Here is a 24,260-nt window from a genome sequence, read left to right on the forward strand (position 1 = left end):
AAACTGTATGCCTCCCCCTTCCATCTCTCCTCTAGACACCCCCCCTTTGGTCTGGCATCCATCATCTTCCCTCTGTTCCCTCATGGTCTGGCATCTTTCTCTTTCCCTCCCCCTGTGGTTTTTAGCATCTCTCTCTTCTCATTTCCTCTGCTCAGATCTGATATTTCTGTCTCCTTCCCCATTCTCTGGCATCTCTCTCTCCTCTCTCTCTTCCCTTTCCTTCTCTGGTCTTTCTTCTTTATTTTCTGCCTCCGTTTAAATTAAATTATTTCTTACTATGCAGTCCTCAGTTTCCCTCTTTTCACTATGTCTACCCATAGCATGCCACCCCTTTCCCTCATCCCTCCACTATCTCACTAACTCTATCTTCTTCCCCCATCCAGCATATGTCCTTTTTCTTTATCCCTCCTTCCATCCAAGTCAAGATGATCTACCAACAATAAAATTAAAAAACACAAAGCACACTATACGCTGAGAAAATGTTAATTATCATTCCTATTCTGGGTTTTTTTCAAAAAGGTCAAGGCAGATGACTCTATGCATTGTCACCTCAGTAACAACCATACAAAAATAGACAAATATACCCCCCTTCCTTTTTATTAAACCACAATAGCAGTTTTTAGCGCAGGGAAATGCACTAAATGCCCAGCGCTGCTCTCAACGCTCATAGGCTCCCTGTGCTAAAAAACACTATTGTGGTTTAGTAAAAGGGGGCCATAGTGCAAAATATAGACAGCATAAATAAACTCAGACACATTTTGATCACTAAATTTAAAATAAAATCATTTTTCCTACCTTGTCTGGTGATTTCATGAGTCTCTGGTTGCACTTTCATCTTCTGACTGTGCATCCAATCTTTCTTCCCTTCTTTCAGCCTGTATGCTTCCTCTCCTCCAGATCTCATTCCCTCCCCTAACTTTTTCTTCCTCTCTCCCTGCCCTTTCTTTCTTTTTTCTCTCTTGATGCCCCCTTTCTTTTTTTCTGTTTCCCTTCTGTCTCCCTGCCTGCCCCCTTTCTTTCTTTCTCCCTACCTTCCACAAAGCCACTGCTGCCACCATCGGGGGAAACAGGCCCGAAAGCCACTGCCGCGGCTGCCCCAAGCTCTCTCTGCTTCCCACCTTCGGGCTGACCAGCATTCCCCCGACATCAATTCTGCCGTCGGAGAGGAAGTTTCACCCAGCCAGGTAGTGATTGGCTGGCCTTAACTTCCTCTCCGACGGCAGCCTTATGGGGGGTGCACAGCCGGCTGTGCACCCCCCCTAAGGCTGCACCCGGGGCGGGCCGCCCCCCCCTTGGTACGCCATGAAGACGTGGCAGCGGCTCCTCTCACGATCCCCACCTGCGTCAGAAGTCCGATGCAGTTGGGGATCTTGAGATGAGCCGCCGCTGCATCTTTCAACTTAAAATAGTGAGCGACACAAGAAAAATTATGAGCGACGCCAATGAAAATAGTGAGCGATTGCTCATGCGCTCAGCTTAGAGGGAACATTGTGTACATGAAAAATGAATGGAAGAAATTGGGGGTGGAGCTTGGGCGGGGCTAGGGCGGGGTTGGGGGCGGAACTGAATATTAATAGATGTCCCGTTTTGATGAAAAAATAAATGGTCACGTTAGTAATAGGTGACTTCAATTTACATCTTGAGGCTAGCAAAAATCTATCCCCTTTCAATTTTAGAGAGTGCTTGGGGAGGGTGAACAACCTGTCCTTATCTACTAAGTCTATTCCCTTCAGTACTTTGAATGTTTCAATCATGTCCTCTCTCAATCTCCTCTGTTTGAGGGAGAAAAGGCCCAGTTTCTCTAATCTTTCACTGTACTGCAACTTCTCCATCCCCTTAACCATCTTAGTCGCTCTTCTCTGGACCCTTTCGAGTAGTACCGTGTCCTTCTTCATATACGGCAACCAGTGCTGGACATAGTACTCCAGGTGAGGGTGCGACCACGTAACCTTTCTGGCTCAAGGAATTACATTGGCTTCCAGTGTTTCTCAGAATTAAATTTAAGTGCATTTGTATTGCTTTTAAGATCCTATTTTGCATTTCCGCTACTTTGATTCCTTTAGACTGGAATGTTCTTAGATCTCAACTTGCCAGAAGATCTCAAAAATTAAAACTTACATTTCCCTCTCTCAGTGGTAAAAACAGAACCTTTAGGAGATTTAGTCATTCTTTTGCTTTTAAATTAGCCAAATTCTGTAATGCTTTACCGCTTACATTAAGAAGTTTAGTATATTGTTTAATATATGCTGTACACTTGTTGTGAATCATAAAATGAATAAAGAATTTAAAAAAAAAAAAAATGAAGTTTAGGTTCTTTTGTTTATTCCTGAAAGTTCTGAAAACTTTTTTGTTTGCTAAACATTTTGGAAATTAACTATTTCAGTCTATTTTTCGTGTCAAATTTATGTATTATGTATTACATTATTGTTAACCGAGACGAGCTCCTCTTGGTTGATGACTCAGTCTATAAAACTAAGTTTTAGTTTAGTTTAGTTTTGGAGGCCCAAGATTTTGATTTAGGCCTGAGCAACGAGTTAAAAGATTTGTCATGTTCAGAAAGCTTTTTAGTTGCATTTTCAATCGTGTCACCAAACAGTTCATCCCCCCAGGCAAGGGACATTGGCTAACCGGTCTTGAAGGTTAGGATCCATATCTGCCACTCTCAGCCACACAAGCCTTCTCATGGCCACGGAGATTGCCGAGACTCTAGATGACAGCAAAAAAGCATCATAGGAGGATTGCACCAGATGCTGCTAGAGCTGTGTGAAAGAGTGGAACATATGTTTAAAATCTGACTGTCGATGTGAAGGCAGGTATTTGAAGTTGGCATGGTCTTAATCCAGTATTTCAAATAGGAAGTGAAATAGAAGTTGTAATTGAGAACTCTATTAACCAGCATAGCATTCTGGTATAGATGTCTCCCAAATTTATCCATTGACCTACCCTCACGCCCTGTAAGTACTTCAGCGTGGACTCTACTACCAGAGAATGGTGAGAAAGCTGAGGTTTGTCAAAACCAGGGATAGGGATAATCTTATACTGAGAGTCCAGCTTTCTAGAGCAGGGGTCCCCAAAGTCCCTCCTTGAGGGCCGAATCCAGTCGGGTTTTCAGGATTTTCCCAATGAATATGCATGAGATCTATGTGCATGCACTGCTTTCAATGCATATACATTGGGGAAATCCTGAAAACCCGACTGGATTTGGCCCTCAAGGAGAGACTTTGGGGACCCCTGTTCTAGGGGATTGCTGGAATAGAATAAGGGGATTCCCAGTTCCTACGAAGAGTCTCCTTCAGAATGCCATGCAGAGGAAATCTGAGTAACTCCTTAGGAGGATGCTTGATATCTAAGGCTTCCATAAACTCCTTTGAATACTTGGAGTCCGCTTCCAAGTTTACTTTCAGGTCCTTACCCATCTGCCTAATGAAGTGGGTAAACGAGACTGGTTTCCAAGGTGAAAGTTCTCAAAGGGAAGTAGAGTGAGGAGAATGCTCCACTTGGGAACCATAAGCTTCCATGGAAGAAGGGGAGGTCTCATGAATGGACTGAAGATGGAGATCTGAATCTTCAGGAATGGAGGAAGAACGGATCCTTCTTTTGGAAAGGTACGAAGCCGAAGAAGCAGGTGATACAGATCATTTATGCCTGTTCGAGCATGCAGGAGAAAGATGCTTGGATTTTGTAGAATGTTTGTCAAATTTGGAAGATGGAGGGCGTGGAGACAAATGCCTGGAATGACTAGATCTATGCCCAGAGGAACGTTGCTTCTTATGCATAAACTTTGAGGAAGTTGATCAGTACCTAGAAGAGCGACACTTCGGTGAAGGTGCCCGATGCTTCAGTGATGGGAGTCTGATGTTTTGAGGAGCAACACTTTGGTGTAGGAGACCAATGTCGAGAAGACTGGTGTCAAGAAGCATGGCTTGATGACGATGATAGGTGTCGTCAAGGCAGTACCAATGAGGCAGCATTGGTACCTGCATCTCGCATGGAGCGACACTGAGGCTGGGCCGGTACCGGAGGAGCTGACATGGGAGTGAGCATCTGAAACATGTCCCTAAACTCCAACTTAAAGAGAGAATTGAGCTTCTCTTTAAAGGCCTGCACCGATACCTGGGGTGTGGATGCCAGTATCACTGGTGCCGCAGCTCGCTCCGATGAGGATGACATCAAAGAAGATGCACCTCTTGAAGTGGAAGCAAGCCGCATCAAAAGTCTCTGTTTTACCGGTACGAATTGACTATGTACCTTTATGGCCTGAGACCCCGTCTGGAAAGCTGGTGACTTCTTAGCTGGCTTACCTGATGGAGCTATAGACTGTGACACCGACATGGAAGCAGGTACCTCTGACGATGGTGATGCCTTAGATGTCGAGGGCTTGGTCGGTGTCGAAGATACCTGTGATGCATCCATGGTACCCAAGAGTTGTTTCTGCTGAAGACGATTTTTGAACAGTGGAACAGTGTGAGCAGGACTCTACACGGTGGTCTGGGCCCAGGCACTGGATATACCACTTGTGGGGATCAGTAAGAGAAATAGTGCGCTGGCACCTGCCACACTTTTCATCGTGTCTTTTGTAACTCTTTCATTTGTAATTTTTTGAAAACCACATTGAACTTATGGCTATGCGGTCTAGAAATATGGTGTTATGTTATGTTATACAGATGAGAAAAAATCTCAAAGGGAAAAAACAGAAAAAATCCAAAGTTTTTGCAAACGGGAAGGCAAAAAAGAAACGCAAAATGTTCTAACACAACTTCGTAATTCTGCGGAAAACTGAGAATTGAGAAGACATGCGCCTATATTGGGCGGGAAGGCACTTGCACATGAATGATGCTGTCAGTCGTGAACTTTCTAAAGTTCTTAAAGCAAAAGCGCTTTTGCAGCTATCCGCATCGGAGCTCCATGGATGAGGTCACCCATATGTGAGAATATGCTGCCTGCTTGTCTTGGGATAACAATATTTATATTTATTGACACTTGATATACTGCCTTTCACAAACAAGCAAGCAAAGCAGTGTACTAAGGCAAACCAGTGAAAAAAGAAAGGAATACCAAGAATGTATAGAAAGGTGAATACAAATAAAAGTGTGAATGTTCTATAAGGTAGAGCAAAGATAAAAATAAAATTAAAGTTGTGCTACTGTCAATGGACATCCACACTAACCAGTGGGCCCAGAGGGAAATGCAAGGGAAAAGAGATGAGTTTTCAGGGCAGTGCAAAATTTAGGATAAGAAGGTTCAGCTTGTAGTTCAGGTGGTAGTGAATTCCAGAGTGTAGGTGCCTAGCAGAAAAAAGTAGATTTTCTAGTTGACTTAAGGCAAGAGCACAAAATAGGGAGTAGGGCTAGATGGTAGGTGTTCACAGAGCTAAGAACATAGGAGGGAGTATAAGGGGCAGTTAAGCAATGAGAGGGAAACAGAAGAGCAGTGATGTAGAACTTTAGGTGTCGTATCCAATTCTACATCACAGCTCTAGTAAAAGTAGAAATCAGAAGACAAATGCAGTTAACAAATATTCTTAACCAGATCGAACTTTGGATGCTCTCGTTCAGACTGAAACTCAATCCCGACAAAACAAAATTCTTCCTAGCCACCCCCAATGACAAAATCAAAAACAACTCTATTCAATTGAAAGGAATTACTTTCCCTATTGAACCCACCCTAAAAATTCTGGGAGTCACTCTGGACAAAAATTTATCCTTAGAAAACCACACTGAACACATGGTCAAGAAAAGCTTCTCCGTACTATGGAAACTACGCACAATAAAAAAATACTTTGACGACTCCGCTTTCCGCCTACTGGTTCCATCCTCAGCACTCTTGACTACTGCAACATCATTTACCTAAACGCCACGAAGAAAACCACCAGGAGATTAAAATTAATCCAAAACACCGCCGTGCGTCTCATCTTCGGCCTAAAGAAATGGGAACATGTCACCCCCTTCTACCACCAACTACACTGGCTGCCATTCGATTCAAGAGTCCTTTTCAAGTTTGCATGCTTCTGCTACAAATCGGTTAATGGTGCTACTCCAAGCTACATCAACCCCCACTTTAACCTCTATCACATAAACAAGAAATCCCGTAGAACTCAACTATTCGCCTTCCCCTCGCTAAAACTCTGCCATTATAAAAGATTCATAGACAAAACCTTCGCCTACCAAGCAGCCAAGCTCAACACATGGCTGGCCCAAATGATTCTCGAAGCCCCCTCCTACTTCGACTTCAGAAAATCTCTCAAAACTTACCTTTTCAGCAAACAAGACCTCTAACGGCCCTACCCGCTCACATTTTCCTCTCCCCCCCCGGCATTCACCCCCCCTTTTTTCAGCTCCTCTCTTCCACGTCTTCAACAACCTCCCCCATCCTCGGTCAATTTCAGTTTTTACTTGTTACTGAACTGTTTTATTTTATTTGTTTGTAAATCTGCTGGATAACGTAGATCCTTTTGAATTGATGTAAACCGCCTAGAACTCACTGGGTATGGCGGTATATAAAAAATAAAATTATTATTATTATTATTATTTATTAAGTGACAGAAACTAAATACCTTTTATTAGGAGGTCCTCTGATCTTCCATTCAAGTGTTTCTTTTTCCAAAGCCTCACACACCTCCTTAAATTTCTCCAGCTGAAAAAAGAAACAGATAACCCTTATTACATACAGGTTTTTAATTTTCTTATGAAGGAGTATGACATGGGCGTATTCTGGCAGGGGGAGGGGGACATTTCCCACCAAAACAAGCTGCCAGTTCGGCATCCCATCCCTCCCCACACACACATTTCTCCCTACAGCTTGAAGACGTGGCAAAAGTTCATAAACACAATTTAATATAACTTGTCCCGTTGCAGTGCCACACATTGGTAATTTACCAAACATAGAATAATTCACAAATTAATAAGTGTAACATAAATAAACCATATTTTTATTGTAATCCGAAGGCGAAATATTTCCTGTTAGGCGCACCAACAAGTCAATACAAGACTAATGGCGTGGTAGGTATTATCATCATCTGATTCACTGCTAGTATTAATGGGGGGAAATGGTGTGTTATGACTAGAGGCGCGAACTTGTCTTGGGTACCAAAGGCATCCACATCGTAGTACTTAATAAGAATAAGCAACTGGTTATACTCGTATGTTGTATTGTTGTTTTCGACTGGCTTAGATAAGCGAATGCTCGGCGTTTATGGATTGCATGAGAAATTTTGCAACGTTAGTTATGACTTATTGGATTGTGAATTGGCAACAAAGTTCTTCTCTAATTGTTATAAATGTGGAGGGGCATAATCAAAATAAAACGTCTAAATCCCTTTTGGCCTAAGGCCTTAAACGTTAAAAGTAGAAGCAGGGAAAATGTCCATTATCAAAAAAAATGTCCAAAAGAAGGGAGCCCAAGCCCTCCTGGCCTCTCGCCCCCCCACCCCCTACAAGATCAGCCAGGAGGGAGCCCAACCCCTCCTGCCCAGGCGGATCCCCTACCCCCCACTACATTATGGGCAGGAGGGATCCCAGGTCCTCCTGCCCTCGACACCACCCCCCCCCAACGACCACCTCCCCGCCAACCTGCGACCCCCCCTCAGACCCCATGACACCCCCACCCCCCTTCCCCGTACCTCAAAACGTTGGCCGTACGGACAGGGGCCAAGCCCGCCCGTCCGGCAGGCCAGCCGGCTCAGGAATAGGGCCAGATTGGCCCAGGCGGCTGAAACCCCGCCCACAGGTGGGGCCTGAGGCGCCTGGGCCAACCAGAATAGGTCCAGTAGCCTTAGGCTCCTCTTGTGGGCGGGGTCTTAAGCACATGGACCCATCCCGGCCCATGTGCTTAAGGCCCCGCCCACAGGAGGAGCCTAAGGCTCCCGGGCCTATTCTGGTTGGCCCAGGTGCCTCAGGCCCCACCTGTGGACGGGGTTTCAGCCGCCAGGGCCAATCCGGCCCCATTCTGGAGCCGGCTGGCCTGCTGGACGGGCGGGCTTGGCACCCATCCGTCCGGCCAACGTTTTGAGGTACGGGGAAGGGGGGGTGGTTGGCGGGGGGGCCGATCGGGGTTCGGGGGCGGTCGTTGGGGGGTATGTGTTGAGGGCAGGATGGCCTGGGATCCTTCCTGCCTGTATTGGGGTGGGGGGTAGGGGGTCCGCCTGGGCAGGAGGGGTTGGGCTCCCTTCTGCCCAATCTTATAGGGGGTGGGGGGCGAGAGGCCAGGAGGGCTTGGGCTCTCTCCTGGCCCGATCGTAATCGGGGGGGGGGGGTGTGGGGCAGGTGGGCTTGGGCTCCCTCCTGTCCTGAACGTAATCGGGGGGGTTGGGGATCGCGGGGCAGGAGGGCTTGGGCTCCCTCCTGCCCCAATGTCGTTGGGGAGTTCGGGGGTGCCTGGGGCAGGAGAACTTGGGCTCCCTCCTGCCCCGAACGTAATCGGGGAGTTGGGGTGCCGCCGGGACAAGAGGGCTTGGGCTCCCTCTTGTCCAGAACGTAATCGGGAAGTTGGGGTGCCGCCGGGGGAAAAGAGGGCTTGGGCTCCCTCTTGTCCAGAACGTAATCAGGAAGTTGGGGTGCCGCCGGGGGAAAAGAGGGCTTGGGCTCCCTCTCGCCCTGATCATTGTCGGGGAGAAGGGAAAGGGTGGATCGTAGCAGGGGAGATGAGCCATCTCTCCTGCCACGATCATTGCTGTAGGGGGTAGGCAGGTTGCTGGGGCCGCTGAGCTGATTGCAGCAGCCACGATCAGCTCAGTGGCCCCTTTTCAGCACTTATACCTGTTTTGACTTGGTCTAAGTCTAAACATATAAGTGCCGACTAGGTAACCTGCCTAAAGTTTTGGTTATACCTGCTGCACACCTAGGTCTAGATCAGCCCACCTCCCTCCCTTTCCCCTCCTCTAAAAACGCCTCTTTTCTCTCTGTGCGTTTAGAGGCAGGGGAAAGGCCTAAGCTGGTTTTAGATACGTCTAAAACCTGCTTTTATTATGGGTACTTGGACGATCAGGCTTTTTGATCATCCAAGTAGCCATTTAGGCCACTTTTTTAGTCGTTTTTTTTCTTTTGATTATGAGCCCCTTAGTATGCTTGAAGGTGAAAAACAATGTAAATTAAACCTACACCACAACAATTATATATATATATATATATATATATATAAATCTTATTTTTTATTCAGGTGTCCTCAGTGTGAAAGCATAAGCTAGTAGAACAGAGAGTACCCCGTTTAATTGCTTTACTTTTGCAATGGCATAGCAGTCATATGCTACACACCCTCATAGGACCACCAATGTGTGTGGGGTTTTTAAATAGTGAGTTAAATCAATCAATAAATAAACAGTGCTAGTGATATATCTCTTGAAGCACACATTATTTAAACAATCATTGAAAGCTCAAGTCCAGGTTACTTACCTCAATGAACCAGCGGTGTTTGTAGCTCAATATGATCAGCTAATTAAGCCATGCTGGAGAGACAAGATGCTGTCGTAGTGGTAGGATGCTGTGAGATTTGCTCCTGCCCAATGAAATATTTCCTCTGCTTGCTGCTCGTTAGGGTAACAAATTTATGCCAAAAGAAGAGGCAGGGTGGCTGTTTCAGCCCGACAGCCTGAACTTACCTTGATGCGGCAGGGAGTTCTTATGGGCTTCATATCATCCTTGCCTCAGGCGCTCCTGCTGAGCCGGACACGAAGCGTCAGCCCTAGATAGTGAGATCTCGCTTAGTCTCGCGGGACCAGCACTTCCCTTGCAGCTGAGAGGGGAATGCCGGCAGCAACGTCTATGGTGGGTGAAACACTGTCCTCGGAGCTACTGGGCCTGCTGGCCCCCCAATAAACTCTGGCTGGAGAGTCTTTTGCAAGGGTGGATACTGGAGTCTCAGTGGAGAGAGGTGAAACACCAACTATCCAGCCTCTCGTTAGACCCGCTGAGATCACATTGGATTCTATTTGGACTGCATTAGATTCCCTCTATAAGGTATGCCAAGGAATCTTTCCTCTTGTTCAAGTTCAAACATTAAAGCTAGATAAATTAGAAGAGGAATTAAAATCCCAAGGAGAAAAAATTAAAAGTTTAGAACACTCAGTACAAAGTGTACAATCTACATGTAGTTCTATAGTTCAGGATAAATGAGTTCTATTAAGGAAAGTTGAGAACTCTGAGAATTTTGCAAAACAACTGAATTTAAGACTTTTGAACTTTCCCAAAACATTGACAATGTCACCTAAAGAAATAATTTACAAACTCCTGAAAGAAGTGTTTAAGTACTCAGATGAAGGACTTCCACCTCTACACAAGATATATTTTTTGCCAGTTTTTCATAAAAAAACCTTCCTCCTCTGATCTTGAGGATTTGCCTCAGGCAACATCTTTGAGTCCATTGGACCTTTCAAATATATTAAAAAAATTCTCAAGAGGAAGTCATAGGGCTCCTTTTACTAAGGTGCGCTAGCGTTTTTAGCACTCGCTTACGATTAGCGCACAAAAACCACGCGCTAAATGAAAAATACTAACGCAAGCTCTATGGAGGCATTAGCGTTTAGCATGCGTGGCATTGCATCTTGTGCTAAAACCACTAGCCCAACTTAGTAAAAGGAGCCCATAATGTGTTCTACACTTTTTTTAACATTTGTATTTCAACAAGATAAGGAAGCACTTCTTCACCTTTTTTTAGGCATAAAGAAGTCTCCTTCATGAATAAAAAAATTTCAATGTATCCAGATGTTTCAAGAACCATGCAAACAAGAAGAAAAAGTTTCCTGGAAATGAAAGAAGATGTGAAAGTATTGGGGACAAAATTCCAATTATGGTATCCCTATAAATGTTTGATTTATTTAGATCAAAATTCTTATGTGTTTTATGAACCTTCCCAATTACAATTTTTCTTAGATGGAAAAGGGGTGGTAATGCAGGGTACCAGACGAATCCTATTGATCTGGTCCATATAAATAATTGGGGTGATCTACTACTAATTTTCAGAATTGTTTGTTTTGTTTAAGTATCATTCCTTCCGATATGTGAAATTGTCTCTCCCGAGTGGGGACTGTTAAAGAGCCTTAAAAATTATACTTGAAACAGATGTATGTTTGGAATTGTTAAATTTGTTTACAATTTCTTTGATTTGTAAAATGATAAGAACATAAGAACATAAGAAATGGTTTCGCCGGATCAGACTCTAGGTCCATCCAGTCCGGTGACCCGCACCCGCGGAGGCCAAGCCAGGTGTTCCCTGCTGAGAAACCTTGTTTACTCGTATCCCCCAATGTGATTTGCAAGAAGGTGTGCATCCAACTTGCTCTTGAATCCCAGAATGCTGATCTCCATCACGACCTCCTCAGGGAGAGCGTTCCAAGCGTCCACCACTCGTTGTGCGAAACAGAACTTCCTAATATTTGTCCTGGGCCTGGTGCCCCTCAGTTTCAGTCCGAGTCACATGTGTCAAATGTGACTCTTGTCCGAGTCACATTTGACAATGTGAATAACGATGTTTCTTGCTCTATTTTGTCAAATCCTTTTAGTATTTTAAAAGTCTCTATCATGTCTCCTCGCAGTCTTCTCTTCTTGAGGGTGAACAATCCCAGTTTTCCGAGGCGTTCTTTGTAGCTCAAATTCTCGATACCTTTTAGTAGCTTCGTGGCTCGCCTTTGCACCCTCTCCAGTAGGGTTATATCCTTCTTTAGGTAGGGAGACCAGTGTTGAACACAGTACTCCAAGTGTGGTCTGACCATTGCTCTGTAAAGCGGCATTATGATGTCCGCCGATCTACTTGTGATTCCCTTTTTTTATCATGCCCAACATCCTATTTGCTTTCTTTGCTGCCGCTGCGCATTGAGCCGACGGCTTCAGGGTCCTGTCTATCAGTCTTTCTTGTTCGATCTTGCCCAGTGTCATACCTAACATTTTATATTCATGTTCCTTGTTTTTCTTACCCAGTTGCATCACTTTGCATTTTTCTATGTTAAACTTCATCTGCCACTTTTCTGCCCATTTCTCTAGCTGATTCAAATCTCTCTGAAGTTCTTCTCTGTCCTTTTGTGTCCCAACTACCCGACATAGTTTTGTGTCGTCCACAAACTTGATTAAATTACTTGTTGTTTCATCTTCTAGGCTCTAGTGCTGTTCAATAATTATTTTGTTGCAATATGAATAAATGAGAAATAAAAAATAATAATAATTAAGCCGTGCAATAGCATTCATTTTTTTGTGGCTGGTTCGGTTCAACAGAGCACAGTTTCAGGAATCACCCCTTCATTAGGAACCCCAAAAATGTCTAAGCCAAGCCAAAAATAACTGTGAACTTTATTAGCTGGTGGTAACAAGAGCTCCCGGAATGATTAGAGAAGAACTTTGTTGCCAATTGTGATTTAGAGTGTTCTTCAGCTGGGTTGTATTGAATTGATCAATTTACCTATTATTATAGTATTGTGAAAGCAGTGTAATAATTTTTTTGATTAAAGTTACTCACCCGGGGGGTGGGGGGTCACGTGATGATGCGCTCTCTGCCTGAGCTCTGACCTCAACCTGCTCTACTTAATTTTTTTTAGCAGCATGGCGCATTTCTTTTTGCCCTAACACTGCAGCATCCTGTGCCACTAGTCCCCAGGAACCGGCAGGAATGCTAATTACCATGGGCTTGAGTGCTCGAGTGGTGTTATGCCCACTAAGGCCCCGCGGCCGCTAAAACTTCGGCAGACCATGCTCTCTCCAAAGATGACGTCGGAGGGGGCTCCTGCACGAAAGACCGTTACTCTGCAAGAGGAAACGCTGAGGGCGCTCACTAAACATCTGTCCACCCTCATTGATGACAAACTAGCGAAATATCAGGCTTCCGTGAATGAGCTTAAGGACTGTATGGAGTGGCACGGGTCCCGGCTTACCCAGCTGGAACAGAGGCTCTCGATGCAGGAGGACTGGGGTAGCCAGGACGCTGACCACCTGCATGCTTTGAAGACCCAGTGCTCCACTTTACAGGCCCAGTTGGAGGACCAAGAGAACCGGGGGAGAAGAAATAACCTGCGGGTCTGCCGAGAGGGTTCGAGAGGTAGAGCTGTGGAATATTGTGGAGCACTGGCTGCCGACCCAGGTGGGCCTTGAGCTGGCGGGGACTTGAGCGGTGGTGGAGCGGGTACACCGCATTGGGAACCTACGAAGAGGGAAAATCTAAGCTTAGACCAGTGATAGCCTGGTATGGCTCTGTACCGAAAGGCTGGCTCACTAGAGTACAAGGGCACCAAACTACTCCTCTTCAATGATTACTCACAAGCGGTGGCTGTGAATCGCCACGCTTTGGCTCCTTACTGCACTGAACTCTGGAAACGAGGAGTCCATTTCACTGTTCTGATCCCTGCTAAGGTTCGCATTCATGTGGACTCTGGGCCTCGCCTTTGCAACACCCTGAAGGAGCTCAAAATCTATACGGAGGGCCTGCGCGGTACGGCGGCACCGTGATACCCTGTAGGGGGGGGGGGGAGCTGTGGAGCTGCGACTGGACTACCTTTTGGACTCCGCCCAAATGAAACCTTTAGTCTACTCGGGCCTTTCCTTTTGCCTGGGACTATCCTGGTTCATCTTTTGGCTGTGGGAATTGAGATTCCCTTCCTTCTGGGCACCCTGGATTTAGGGACAGCTTGCAGCGTGGTGGAGTGTGACTCATGTATCACTCCATGCCATTCTCCTTTTATCATTCATCCCGAGCTCTGGAGAGCCAACAGCAGGCAGTGGATGTCTAGAGGGGAAGGACCTCTATGACTTTGCTGGTTTTTGGCTTGGCAGGGTCTGTCCCTGCCCTTAGGCCCGCTGATAAGGAGTGGAGATAGCTTCTCACTATGGCAGGGTGCTGTTTGGGGCATTGGAACGGGTCCCTCTGAAGGGGCTCTGACAATCTGCTGGCAAACACCCGACAGCCCCTCTTACAGTTCATATCCCTGGAACTGACACGATGGACTGCCACACTGTTGCTGTTATTTTCTTGTCTTCCTCTTGGATACCTCAGGAGTGGTGGACTGTTTTCTTGCTTGCTTTGTGTTTTATTTCTCATGCCAGACTCTTCTGCCTGTATGGTTTTCCTGGGAGCATTTTTGGCTGGTTTCTGGTTGATGCATATTCATGCTGTCTTACTTTATGGGTATTTTTTCAGATGGGGGGAGGTCAGGGTGAGCAATTCCTTACTTTTCTTATTCTGGTTGGGGTGGGGGGTTTGATGGGAGCAGTATGGGGAGGGGTGTGAGATGGTTTGCTTAGGGGTTGGGGAGTATGCTTGTGTGGTGGGTGTTGTTTGAGATGGGGGTCTGGTGGATGGTGTGGTCTCAGGGGGTGGGGTGTGGGGGATGGGGATGGGTACCCCTCAGCGACTGGTGTTCTTCCTCTTTTTCCTTTCCCTGGGGGCTCGGCTGGGAGGCCTCCTGGGAAACCTGTATGCTTCTTACCTCTCTGTTTCATCTATGTAGTTCCCATGGCTACCGCTGACCTGACTTATATTACTCTCAACGTGGATGTTCTCCACTCCCCCATCAAGCGCAAGAAGGTGCTGTCCTTTCTGAAGCGGGAGAAGGCTTCGGTGGCCTTTTTGCAAGAGGCACACTTTACTTTTGGTGAGCACTCCAAATTGGTGAGGGATTGGGTGGGAGAGGCCATCTACTCTTTCTATAACTCTAGGCAGAGGGATGTTGCTATTCTTATCAACAAGGCAGTTGTGGCAGTCCAGCATAAGACTATTGTGGACCCTCAGGGCTGTTTTGTCTTCTGGGCTGGCACCCTTCAGGATTGTCCTGCAGTTTTGTGCAATATCTATGGCCCAAACATATACGCTCACTCCTTTTCCACTGTGTTAGCAAATCTGTTGGCGTCGCTCAATTACAAACCTATTACAGTGGGAGATTTTAATATTACCAGTGACCCCCTCTGCCCCCCGGTGGTGTGGGGTGACAATGAACGGATTCACATGAACTTTCTAATGGGCGAATTAGGCCTGGTCGACGTGTGGAGGGCCTATCATCCGGGGAAAGTGGATTTTACCTTTTACTCTGGGGTGCATCACACTCATTCTCAATTGGATTATATTTTGTTGCTGTCCCAGTCCATTGGCCAGGTGATGCGCTCACATATTCTTGATGTTCCCTTCAGTGATCATGCTGCCGTTTCCCTTACTCTGCACTGGCAGGAACCTGCCCACGATCGCATCTGGCGCCTTAATCCCACACTCTGGATAAAACTTTTCATGCATATCACGCTGAAGAATGGGATTTCTACTACCGTACCAATGCGGGCGGGGAGGTCTCAGACACCATTTTCTGGGAAGCTGCCAAGGCGTATCTCGGGGGTGGATTATCGCCTATATAGTTAAGAAGCGACAGCAACGGGATGCGGCCTTGGTGTCTCTCACTCAGCAATAGCGTCTGTGTAAGAGTGCTCTACTTACGAAGCCCTCAGAGGCCGCGCGTGCAGAATACTTTGGCTTACAATAAACAAATTGACGCTATACTAATCGAGCGAGCTATGTCTCATATTGATGTTTACAAGTTCCGGTTATACCAGTGGGGCAATAAGGCGGGTAAATTATTGGCCAATTTAGTGAGGCCATTTCAGAGGGCTACTCGCATGTCCTGTATTCGGGAGAGTCACCATACTGTTCACATGGAGGAGGCAGCGATACAAGACCAATTCGTTCATTTCTACAGGGACCTTTATGGACCAGGCCCTTATGATCTGGAGGCGCGAGATTCCTTTTTTCAAGATCTTGCTTTACCTCAGGTGTCGGACCATCATTTACGCATGTTAATTGCACCCATCTCGTGTGACGAGATTCATGCCGCGGTGGGGAAGCTGAAGCTGGCGAAGGCTCCCGGATCTGACGGTATGGGGCCTGCTTTGGTGGCCATGTACACCGACATGCAGATCACTGGCCACATTCTCCCTGAACAGAGCCACGCTCATGTTGTAGTACACCCGAAACCAAGAAAGGACCCTGAGTTAATAGGGTCCTATCATCCAATATCTATATTAAATCAAGATATGAAGCTCCTCACAGTGATTCTGGCAAGTAGGTTGGCACAGGTGATTCATTCCCTGGTCCATGCTGACCAAGTTGGCTTTGTGCCGGGACGCTTTGTATCCTCTAACATCATATGGGCATTGGTGGCACTCCGGGAGGGTAGGGGCTGAGCGGGTGATGATCTTTTGGCTAGCCTGGACGTCAAAAAGGCTTTTGATAAGGTGACCTGGCCTTATCTTTTTTGGGTAGTGCAACAATTTGGTATCTCAGGGCCCTTTCATCAGTGGATAATTAATCTCTATACAGCCCCTACGGCCCAGTTGCTCATTAATAATCGTCGCACTGCTTCTTTTCCGCTGTATAGGGGGCACGCGGCAGGGCTGTCCCCTATCCCCACTTTTATTCATTCTATCCTTAGAGCCTCTGGCTCACAAAATTCGGACTAGTCCGGCCATCTCGGGCATTCAGGTGGGCAACGAGGAATGCAAAATAACCCTCTTTGCAGATGATATGTTATTGTTTGTAAGCAAGGCACGGGAGTCGATTCCCTGTTTGACTTCCCTTACTGGGGCCTTTGGTGCATTTTTGGGTCTATGTATCAACTTCAGCAAATCGGAGGCTCCGCCTGTCTCTTCCCCATGTGTCTCGCGCTATGACCTGGCTTTCCCATTCCATTGGACGAGTGGGGAACTTAAGTATTTAGGAATTTTTCTTAGTGCGGATTGGCCTACTGTTTACCGCCATAATATATCCAACAAGTTGAAAAGTTTACATGACTCTGTGTTCTCCCCAGGGCCTTTTAGCCGGGCGCTGCGCCCAGTTAATTTAGATGATCGCCCGGCTGTCATCTAACGCGAATCTCGCTGCTGCCGCCGCCACTCAGCATAAAAAAACAAAAACAAAACACCTCTCACCGGCTTGGAGACGCAAACTCATGGTTCGGGGCTCTAAGGTGTGCGTGCCGGCTTCCCTTCTCTTCCCTCCTAAACCGGAAGTTACGTCCCGGGAGGGGGGGAAGAGAAGGGACGCGGCACGCACACCTTAGAGCCCCGAACCATGAGTTCGCTATGGGCTAAGGCAGGAGACAGGCAGGAGACTGGTCACGAAGGATGGAAGCTTACAACTTGCATTGGGCCTTCCTCACTGCCGGGTTCTGCCTAATTTCTGTTTCTGCGAAGGCAGGACCCGGCAACGAGGAAGGCCCGAAGCAAGGAAGAGCAGCACGTTGTAAGCTTCCCTTCATCGCTGACCTATGGAAGATAGGTCAGCGATGGAGGGAAGCTTACAACTTGCCTAGCGACTCTGCCGGGTGTGTGAGCTGGGAGGGATAGAAAGAGAAATGTTGCTGCACCACCGAATGGGGGAGGGGAGGGGGAAAGAGAAATGTTCTGCTGCTGCACCCATTTTTGTGATGGAGAGAGGGGGAAGAGAAATGTTGCTGCTGCTGCTGCACCCATTTTGGGGGGGAGAGGGAATAGAAATGTTATGGCTGCTGCACCCAATTTTTGGGGGGGAACGGGAAGAGAAAAGTTGCTACACCCAATTGGGAAGGGGAAGAGAAGTGCTGCTGCAGCAGCAGCAGTACCCAATTGGAGAGAGAGAAGGGAGAAGAAAGACCAGGGAAGGGAGAAGAGAGGAAAAAGATGCCAAGACCATGGGAGGGAGGGAAAGGAAAGGATCTACCAGACCATGGAGGGGGAGGGGAAGAGATGTTGAGGCATATGGGGGGAGGGGGAAGGAGGCAGATGCCAGACCAGGTGGAAGGAAGGAGAGAAAGGAAGGAGAAGAGATGCCAGATAATGGAGTGGGAGGGGGAGAGGAGAGGAGAGAGATGCCAGGGCATTGGAGGAAGGAAGGGAAACAAAAGGAGACAAAATGTTAGACCAGAGGGAAAGTAAGGAGAGGAGGTGCCAGAGAAGGAGGGAGATGCCAAGGCATGGGCGAGAGAAGGGAAGGAGATAGAGATGTCAGACCATGGGGTGGAGTGGTGATTTCTCCACTTTCCCGATTCTTTCCCTATCCCCCAAGCCACCACAATGATTTCTCCCTGTTTCCCCGAGCCAGGCCAGGCGCGTACAAGCACCAAACTCGCAAGACTTCACCTCCGACATCAATTCTGATGTCAGAGAGGAAGTTCTGAGCCAGTCAATCGCTGCCTGGCTGGTCTGGAACTTCCTCTCCGACATCAAAATTGATGTCGGAGGTGAAGTCTTGTGAGTCCGGCGCTTGTACGTGCCTGGCCTGGCTCGGGGAAGCAGCAGGGAGAAATCATCGTGGTGGCTTGGGGGGTAGGGAAAGAATCGGGGAAAGTGGAGAAATCAGCACGATGGCTTGGGGGATAGGAGGAGAGAGAGAAAGAAAGGCAGAAATAAAGAGGGAGGCAGGGAGAGAAAGAAAGACAGGCAGGGGGAGAGAAAAAAGAGAGGCAGAAAGAAAGAAATATTGGATTTACAATCAGAAGAAGGAAGTGCAACCAGAGACTCATGAAATCACCAGACAAAAAGGTAGGAAAAATGATTTTATTTTCAATTTAGTTATCAAAATGTGTCCATTTTGAGAATTTATATCTGCCGTCTATATTTTGTACAATGGCCCACTTTTACTAAAGCGCGATAGTGGTTTTTAGGGCAGGGAGCCTATGTATGTTGAGAGCAGTGCGGGGGCATTCAACGCAGCTCCCTGCGCTAAAAACCGCTATCGCGGTTTAGTATAAGGGGAGAGGGGTATATTTGTCTATTTTTGTATAGTTGTTATTGAGGTGACATTGCATATTTTAATGTCATCTGCCTTGACCTCTGAAAAAAAACCCCGAATACAAATGATAATTAACATTTTCTCAGCATACAGTGTGCTTTGTGTTTTTAAAAATTTTATTGTTGGTAGATCATTTTGACTTGGTCATTTTAAAAAGTAGCTCGCAAGCTAAAAAAGTGTGGGCACATCTGCTGTACTGTCTTGAAGAAAGATTTGGCCTCTGAAAGCTAATTGAAAAATTGATTAGTCCAAAAAATGGTATTTTCTTATTTCTCATTATTTGTTTTATTTCTTTTTGTTAATTTGTAAAGTGGTGATTGTTATGTAGCAGGTTTTTTTTCAAATTTACATCTACTGTCTTTATATTTTGCACAGTATTAGAGGATGTGTCACTGTTTCTGTGGTGTTGCACTGTAGGCAGAATCTGGTTTCTTGGTTCAGTTTAACTTTTGTCTACATAGTTCTATTTTTAGTTTGTGATTATTCCATATTGGGCGAGGGTGTATCTGTCTGTGTGTATGAAAAGGACATGGCTTTCTGTTAGCAATGACTGTACAGATCAATTGATTGTGCAGTCATTGCTAACAGAAAGCCATGTCCTTTAGTTTTACATTGCGTGTGTTCGTGTTCTAGTGCTCACTGCAGTGTTTAAGATGCTGCCTTTTCCTAGGTGCACCCTTGTTGTGTGACTCATGGATTATTACTAAAAATATATTTTTTATATAAAGGAGGGGGTTGTTAAAAAATGATCAGCACTGGCTGTCATATATACTAGGTACGCCACTAGATTTAATGACCCTATTCTAACTTTACTATTGATGTAGGTGTTGTCCCACCCCCCACACACTATAAATAATTAAATTAAAGTTGTATTAACATTAAGCAGTTTTCAAATGACATTATAAGCAAATAAAAATAAAATATTTTTAATACATTGCTAATTATTACCTGCTTCTTTACCTAAACTGTTTTGCCCTAGCTCTCACTTTGCACCACACTTCTCCCTCCGTATTCGCAAATTCCGTATCTACAGATTCGCTTATTCGCGGTTTTAAACCAAAAAATGTATTTTCATTTTCAGGCTATTTTAAGCCCTTAAAGCATTCCCTTAAGCCTTACCTGGTGGTCTAGCAGTTTTTTGGGGCAGGAACGATCTTCCCACGCTCTTGCTCTGTGCAGATCGCTCACAGGAAATGGCTTGAGAGACTATGGGAGCTCAAGGCAGCCATTTCCTGTGAGCGATCTGCACGGGGCAGGAGCGTGGGAAGATCACTCCTGCCTGAAAACCCGCTAGACCACCAGGTAAAGCTTAAGGGGGGCAGAACCGGTTCGAATATTATTCACGTTTTTAAAATATTTGCAGGCCGGCTCTGCCCCTAACCCCTGCGAATACGGAGGGGGAAGTGTACAGCAAAAAAGTAGCAGATAAAGATCAATCACACAGGTCTCCTTCAAGGCTTAGTAATACCTCTCCATAAATTATGTGGAAGAGGTCTGGAAGTGGGGATCGCATCTATTTCATATCCTCAATGAGACCTCAGGAAGAAACCTAGTGATCAAAACATTATTAGAGGTGCTGTAGAGCCATTTCTTGTATGACTAGATGAGCTATATTTATCTTTTTATTTAGTTGTTTAAATTCATACAGAAATAAATGGCTAGATTGAACCTAATGACTTCATTAATGCATTTCTCTTTTTTAAACCTCTATACCATTTGAAAGAGGGCAAATATCTAATTCCCTTCTAGAATTGGATACTTCTTAAATTTAGTAAAAATATTCTGGCACAAGTGTCAAACCTTAAAAATGGAAGTCATATCGAGCATTGGAAAATAATAATAATTAACTAATAAAAAATAGTACACATTTAGGGCTCTTTTTACTAATCTGCGATAGCGGTTTTAGCATGCGCTTAGCGCGTGCAGAATTGCCGTGAGCGCTAGACGCTAACGCCAGCATTGAGCTGGCGTTAGTTTTCCTGCATAGTGCGCTGGTTTGCACACACTAAAAACACTAGCACACCTTAGTAAAAGTGGGGGTTAATTTTCCCCACCACCAAATTTCCCCATTCCGCCCCACCCGGCTACTTTTTCATGCCACCCGGCTGTAAAAAATTTCTGGGGAGAACACTGGGACTACTGTGCTTGCTGGGGGGACTTACCTCTCTCTTTGTCTGGTAGAATTGCCCTTGTGAAGATGGTTTTGATCCCCAAGCTCCTCTATCCATACAGATGATCCCTCTCTGGCTTAAGTCTGCGGATGAACGTTCTTACTGGGCTTTTATCGGTTCCTTTATTTGGCATAATAAGAGTGCGTATAGGCTGGTGGAAGCTTACCCAGAGCCGAGATAGGGGGGGGTTGGCTTTGCTGGACCTTCGCTTATATAATGTAGCTGCCCTTCAGCACTGGATCCATGAGCTCTTTACCGCTGAATATCGCTTTGCTCCCGTGGGCTTATTTGACTCTTGGGCAGCTCCTTACCATGCGTTGGCCTGCTTGACTTGTCCTCAGTGGTTCAGCAGACGATTCCAGTTCCAGAGTCAACAGGTAGGCCCACCCCTAGGAAGCGCAGAGTGGTGGTCATCGGGGATTCGCTGCTAAGGGGCACCGAGGGACCAATTTATAGACCAGACCTGCAATCAAGAGAGGTCTGCTGTTTGCCGGGGGCCAGGATCCAGGATGTAACTGCTAGCCTGGGCAGACTCGTCAAGCCCCAAGATCACTTCCCCATGATTCTCATCCACGTCGGAACCAACGACACTGCCAGGTGCACCCCGGAGAGCATACCCGACTCTTTCTTTTTGCCTCAGTCGGGTTCCTGGGTTCCTGAAGAAGGGCTCCTACCCGAAACCAGCGCGGTTGAACCTGTTTGCCTGGCACGCTTCCAACTCGCGTTTCAGCGATGTGATTTTTCACTCTTCAGTTAAGTATATTATTTGTTTGTTTTTCATTTTTCACTTTGATTCATTTTGATTGATTAGTTTCAGGGTCTTGGCTGGCAGGTCATATGGGGGTCGCTCAGGTTTCACTTATTAACTCATCTGTTTTGATTTATTGGTTTTGATTGGTGGATATTTTTACTTTGATTTTCAGCACACTTAGGGTGCTCAATGATGGTGTGCGGGTGGGGGTACATCACCTCTACCTAATTCGTGAAGTGTTGGAGCTTGACTCCTATCATTGCTTGTTCACACTGAGAGCACCCTTCAATTTGGTATTACCCATGACAGTTGGTACGCGGCTTGCGCAGTGTGCACAGCTCTGACCCTGAGCGCCCCCCTAATGAACCTCGGTGTGACTATTTCTGCCTTTTTTGTTGTTACTAGTTTAGGTTTTTGGCAGTTGTTTGGAGTGTATTTTATGTAGTGAGCAAAAGCACAACAGACAAAAATTCAATGGCAGACGACATGATGCATGACCTACTTCTACTGGAGCGCTGGTCTAGGTCCTGGCAACTCAGTTTCAATGCCAAAAAATGCAAAGTCATGCACCTGGGAAGCCAAAATCCATGCAAGACTTACACCCTAAATGGCGAGATCCTGACAAGAACTGAAGCAGAAAGAGACTTAGGGGTGATTGTCAGTGAAAACATGAAGACTGCAAATCAAGTGGAGCAAGCTTCATCCAAAGCAAGGCAAATCATAGGTTGCATACGCAGGAGTTTCGTAAGCCATAAACCTGAAGTCATTATGCCATTGTAGATCCATGGTGAGACCACACCTGGAGTACTGTGTGCAATTCTGGAGGCCGCATTACCGTAAGGATGTGCTGAGACTGGTATCAGTCCAGAGAATGGCCACCCGGATGGTCTCGGAACTCAAGGATCTCCCATACGAGGAGCGGTTAGGGAAGTTACAGCTCTACTCACTCGAGGAACGTAGAGAGAGGGGAGATATGATCGAGACATTCAAGTATCTCACGGGCCGCATCAAGGTAGAAGAAGATATCTTCTTTTTCAAGGGTCCCGCGGCAATAAGGGGGCATCCGTGGAAAATCAGGGGCGGGAAACTGCACGGTGACACTAGGAAGTTCTTCTTCACTGAAAGGGTGGTTGATCGCTGGAACAGTCTTCCACTTCAGGTCATTGAGGCCAGCAGCGTGCCAGATTTTAAGGCCAAATGGGATAGACATGTGGGATCTATTCGCAGAGATAGATAGGGAGGGTCATTGGGGTGGGCAGACTGGATGGGCCGTGGCCCTTATCTGCCGTCTATTTCTATGTTTAGGTCTTGCCTCGGTTTGGTTCTCTCCTTTGCAAAAGGCACTGCATTGGTGGCGGCACTAGATTGGTAAGGACCATGGTAACTAGGCTTTTCAGATCAGCCAAAGCCCTGATTTCCTCCCAGGCGTGGAGACACCAGGAGGTGTTGAGGCGTGGTTAGTTCTCGCCTCTGTTTGGGTCATTTGTCTTCCGTGGGCTCCGACCCCTTCGTTTTCTCTTCATTTGACACTCTCCGCACCACCTGGGTCTTGCCTCACATGCCCTTTTTTGCTTATCTCCAGCTGCGGCACTTTTATCTGGATAACCTCCGCCGTCATCCAGGGATGGTTCTTTTTAAGGGTGGACCAGATCTTCCTGTCCCTTCCCCCTGCTCTTAACTCTTTATCCTTTTGGTACAGGACAACGCAGGCGGAAAGGGAGGACACCCAGTTGCCTATTCTGGCTTCTAAGTGGTACAGGGAGTTGGGGGAGGAGATTACCTCGGAGGAGCTCAGGGCCTGTTTCTCTACTGTGGCCTCTGGGGTGCGCAATGCTCAGTTTGAGGAACTCCAGTTTAAACTGCTTCATCGTACTTACTTTACCAGGCAAAGGGGGTTGCAGGCTGGCTTATGGGACTCTGCGGATTGCAAGAAATGCGAGCATGAACCAGGGACTCTATTGCACATGATCACTGAATGCCCAGTATTGGGCGTTTATTGGAACTGGGTTCTTGACTTTCTTGCCCAGATACTGAGGGTGCCAGTCCAGTGGTCCTACTAAATTTTGGTATTAGGCCATGATGTGGAGTTTTTAGATCAGGGATTCACTGCTATCCATTGGCGTTTTCTTTACCTAATCTAATCTAAGCTAATCTTTGGTTTATATACCGAGTCATCTCCCAGTGCAGCTCGACTCAGTTCACATATAATTAAGACTAGAGTACATAGCAAAAAGAGTCTAGCAAAAGACCCGGCCTGGATAACTAAAGAAATGAAGGAAGCGATAGGCGATAAGAAGACTTCATTCAGGAAATGGAAAAAGGACAAAACAGAACTGTAAAGACCACAGGAAGTATCAAAAAGAATGTCATCTTATGGTTAGAAAAGCCAAAAGAGAGTATGAAGAGAGACTAGCCAGGAAAGCATTAAATTTCAAACCGTTCTTCAAATACGTTAAAGGGAAGTAGCCGACTAGGGAGGAGGTGGGACCGCTGGACGACGGAGACAGGAAGGGAGTGGTGAAGGAGGAGAAAGAAGTGGCAGAAAGACTTAACATGTTCTTTTCGTCTATATTTACAAAAGAGGACACATCCAACATACCAGAACCTGAGCAAATCTTAAC

The 24,260-nt window shown here is 46.3% G+C and overlaps 1 protein-coding gene across 1 annotated transcript in view; it reads right to left on the reverse strand.

The window, feature by feature from the left end:
- OGFOD1 (2-oxoglutarate and iron dependent oxygenase domain containing 1) overlaps positions 1 to 24,260 on the reverse strand; it is a 756,310-nt gene that overhangs the window by 215,201 nt on the left and 516,849 nt on the right. The window contains exon 9 of the mRNA XM_033941292.1: positions 6,554 to 6,633. Within this exon, the coding sequence (XP_033797183.1) occupies positions 6,554 to 6,633 (80 nt within the window). The remainder of the gene's footprint in view (positions 1 to 6,553; positions 6,634 to 24,260) is intronic.

This window comes from Geotrypetes seraphini, chromosome 4, assembly GCF_902459505.1.
Source record: "Geotrypetes seraphini chromosome 4, aGeoSer1.1, whole genome shotgun sequence".
In the NCBI taxonomy this organism is placed as follows: Eukaryota; Metazoa; Chordata; class Amphibia; order Gymnophiona; family Dermophiidae; genus Geotrypetes; species Geotrypetes seraphini.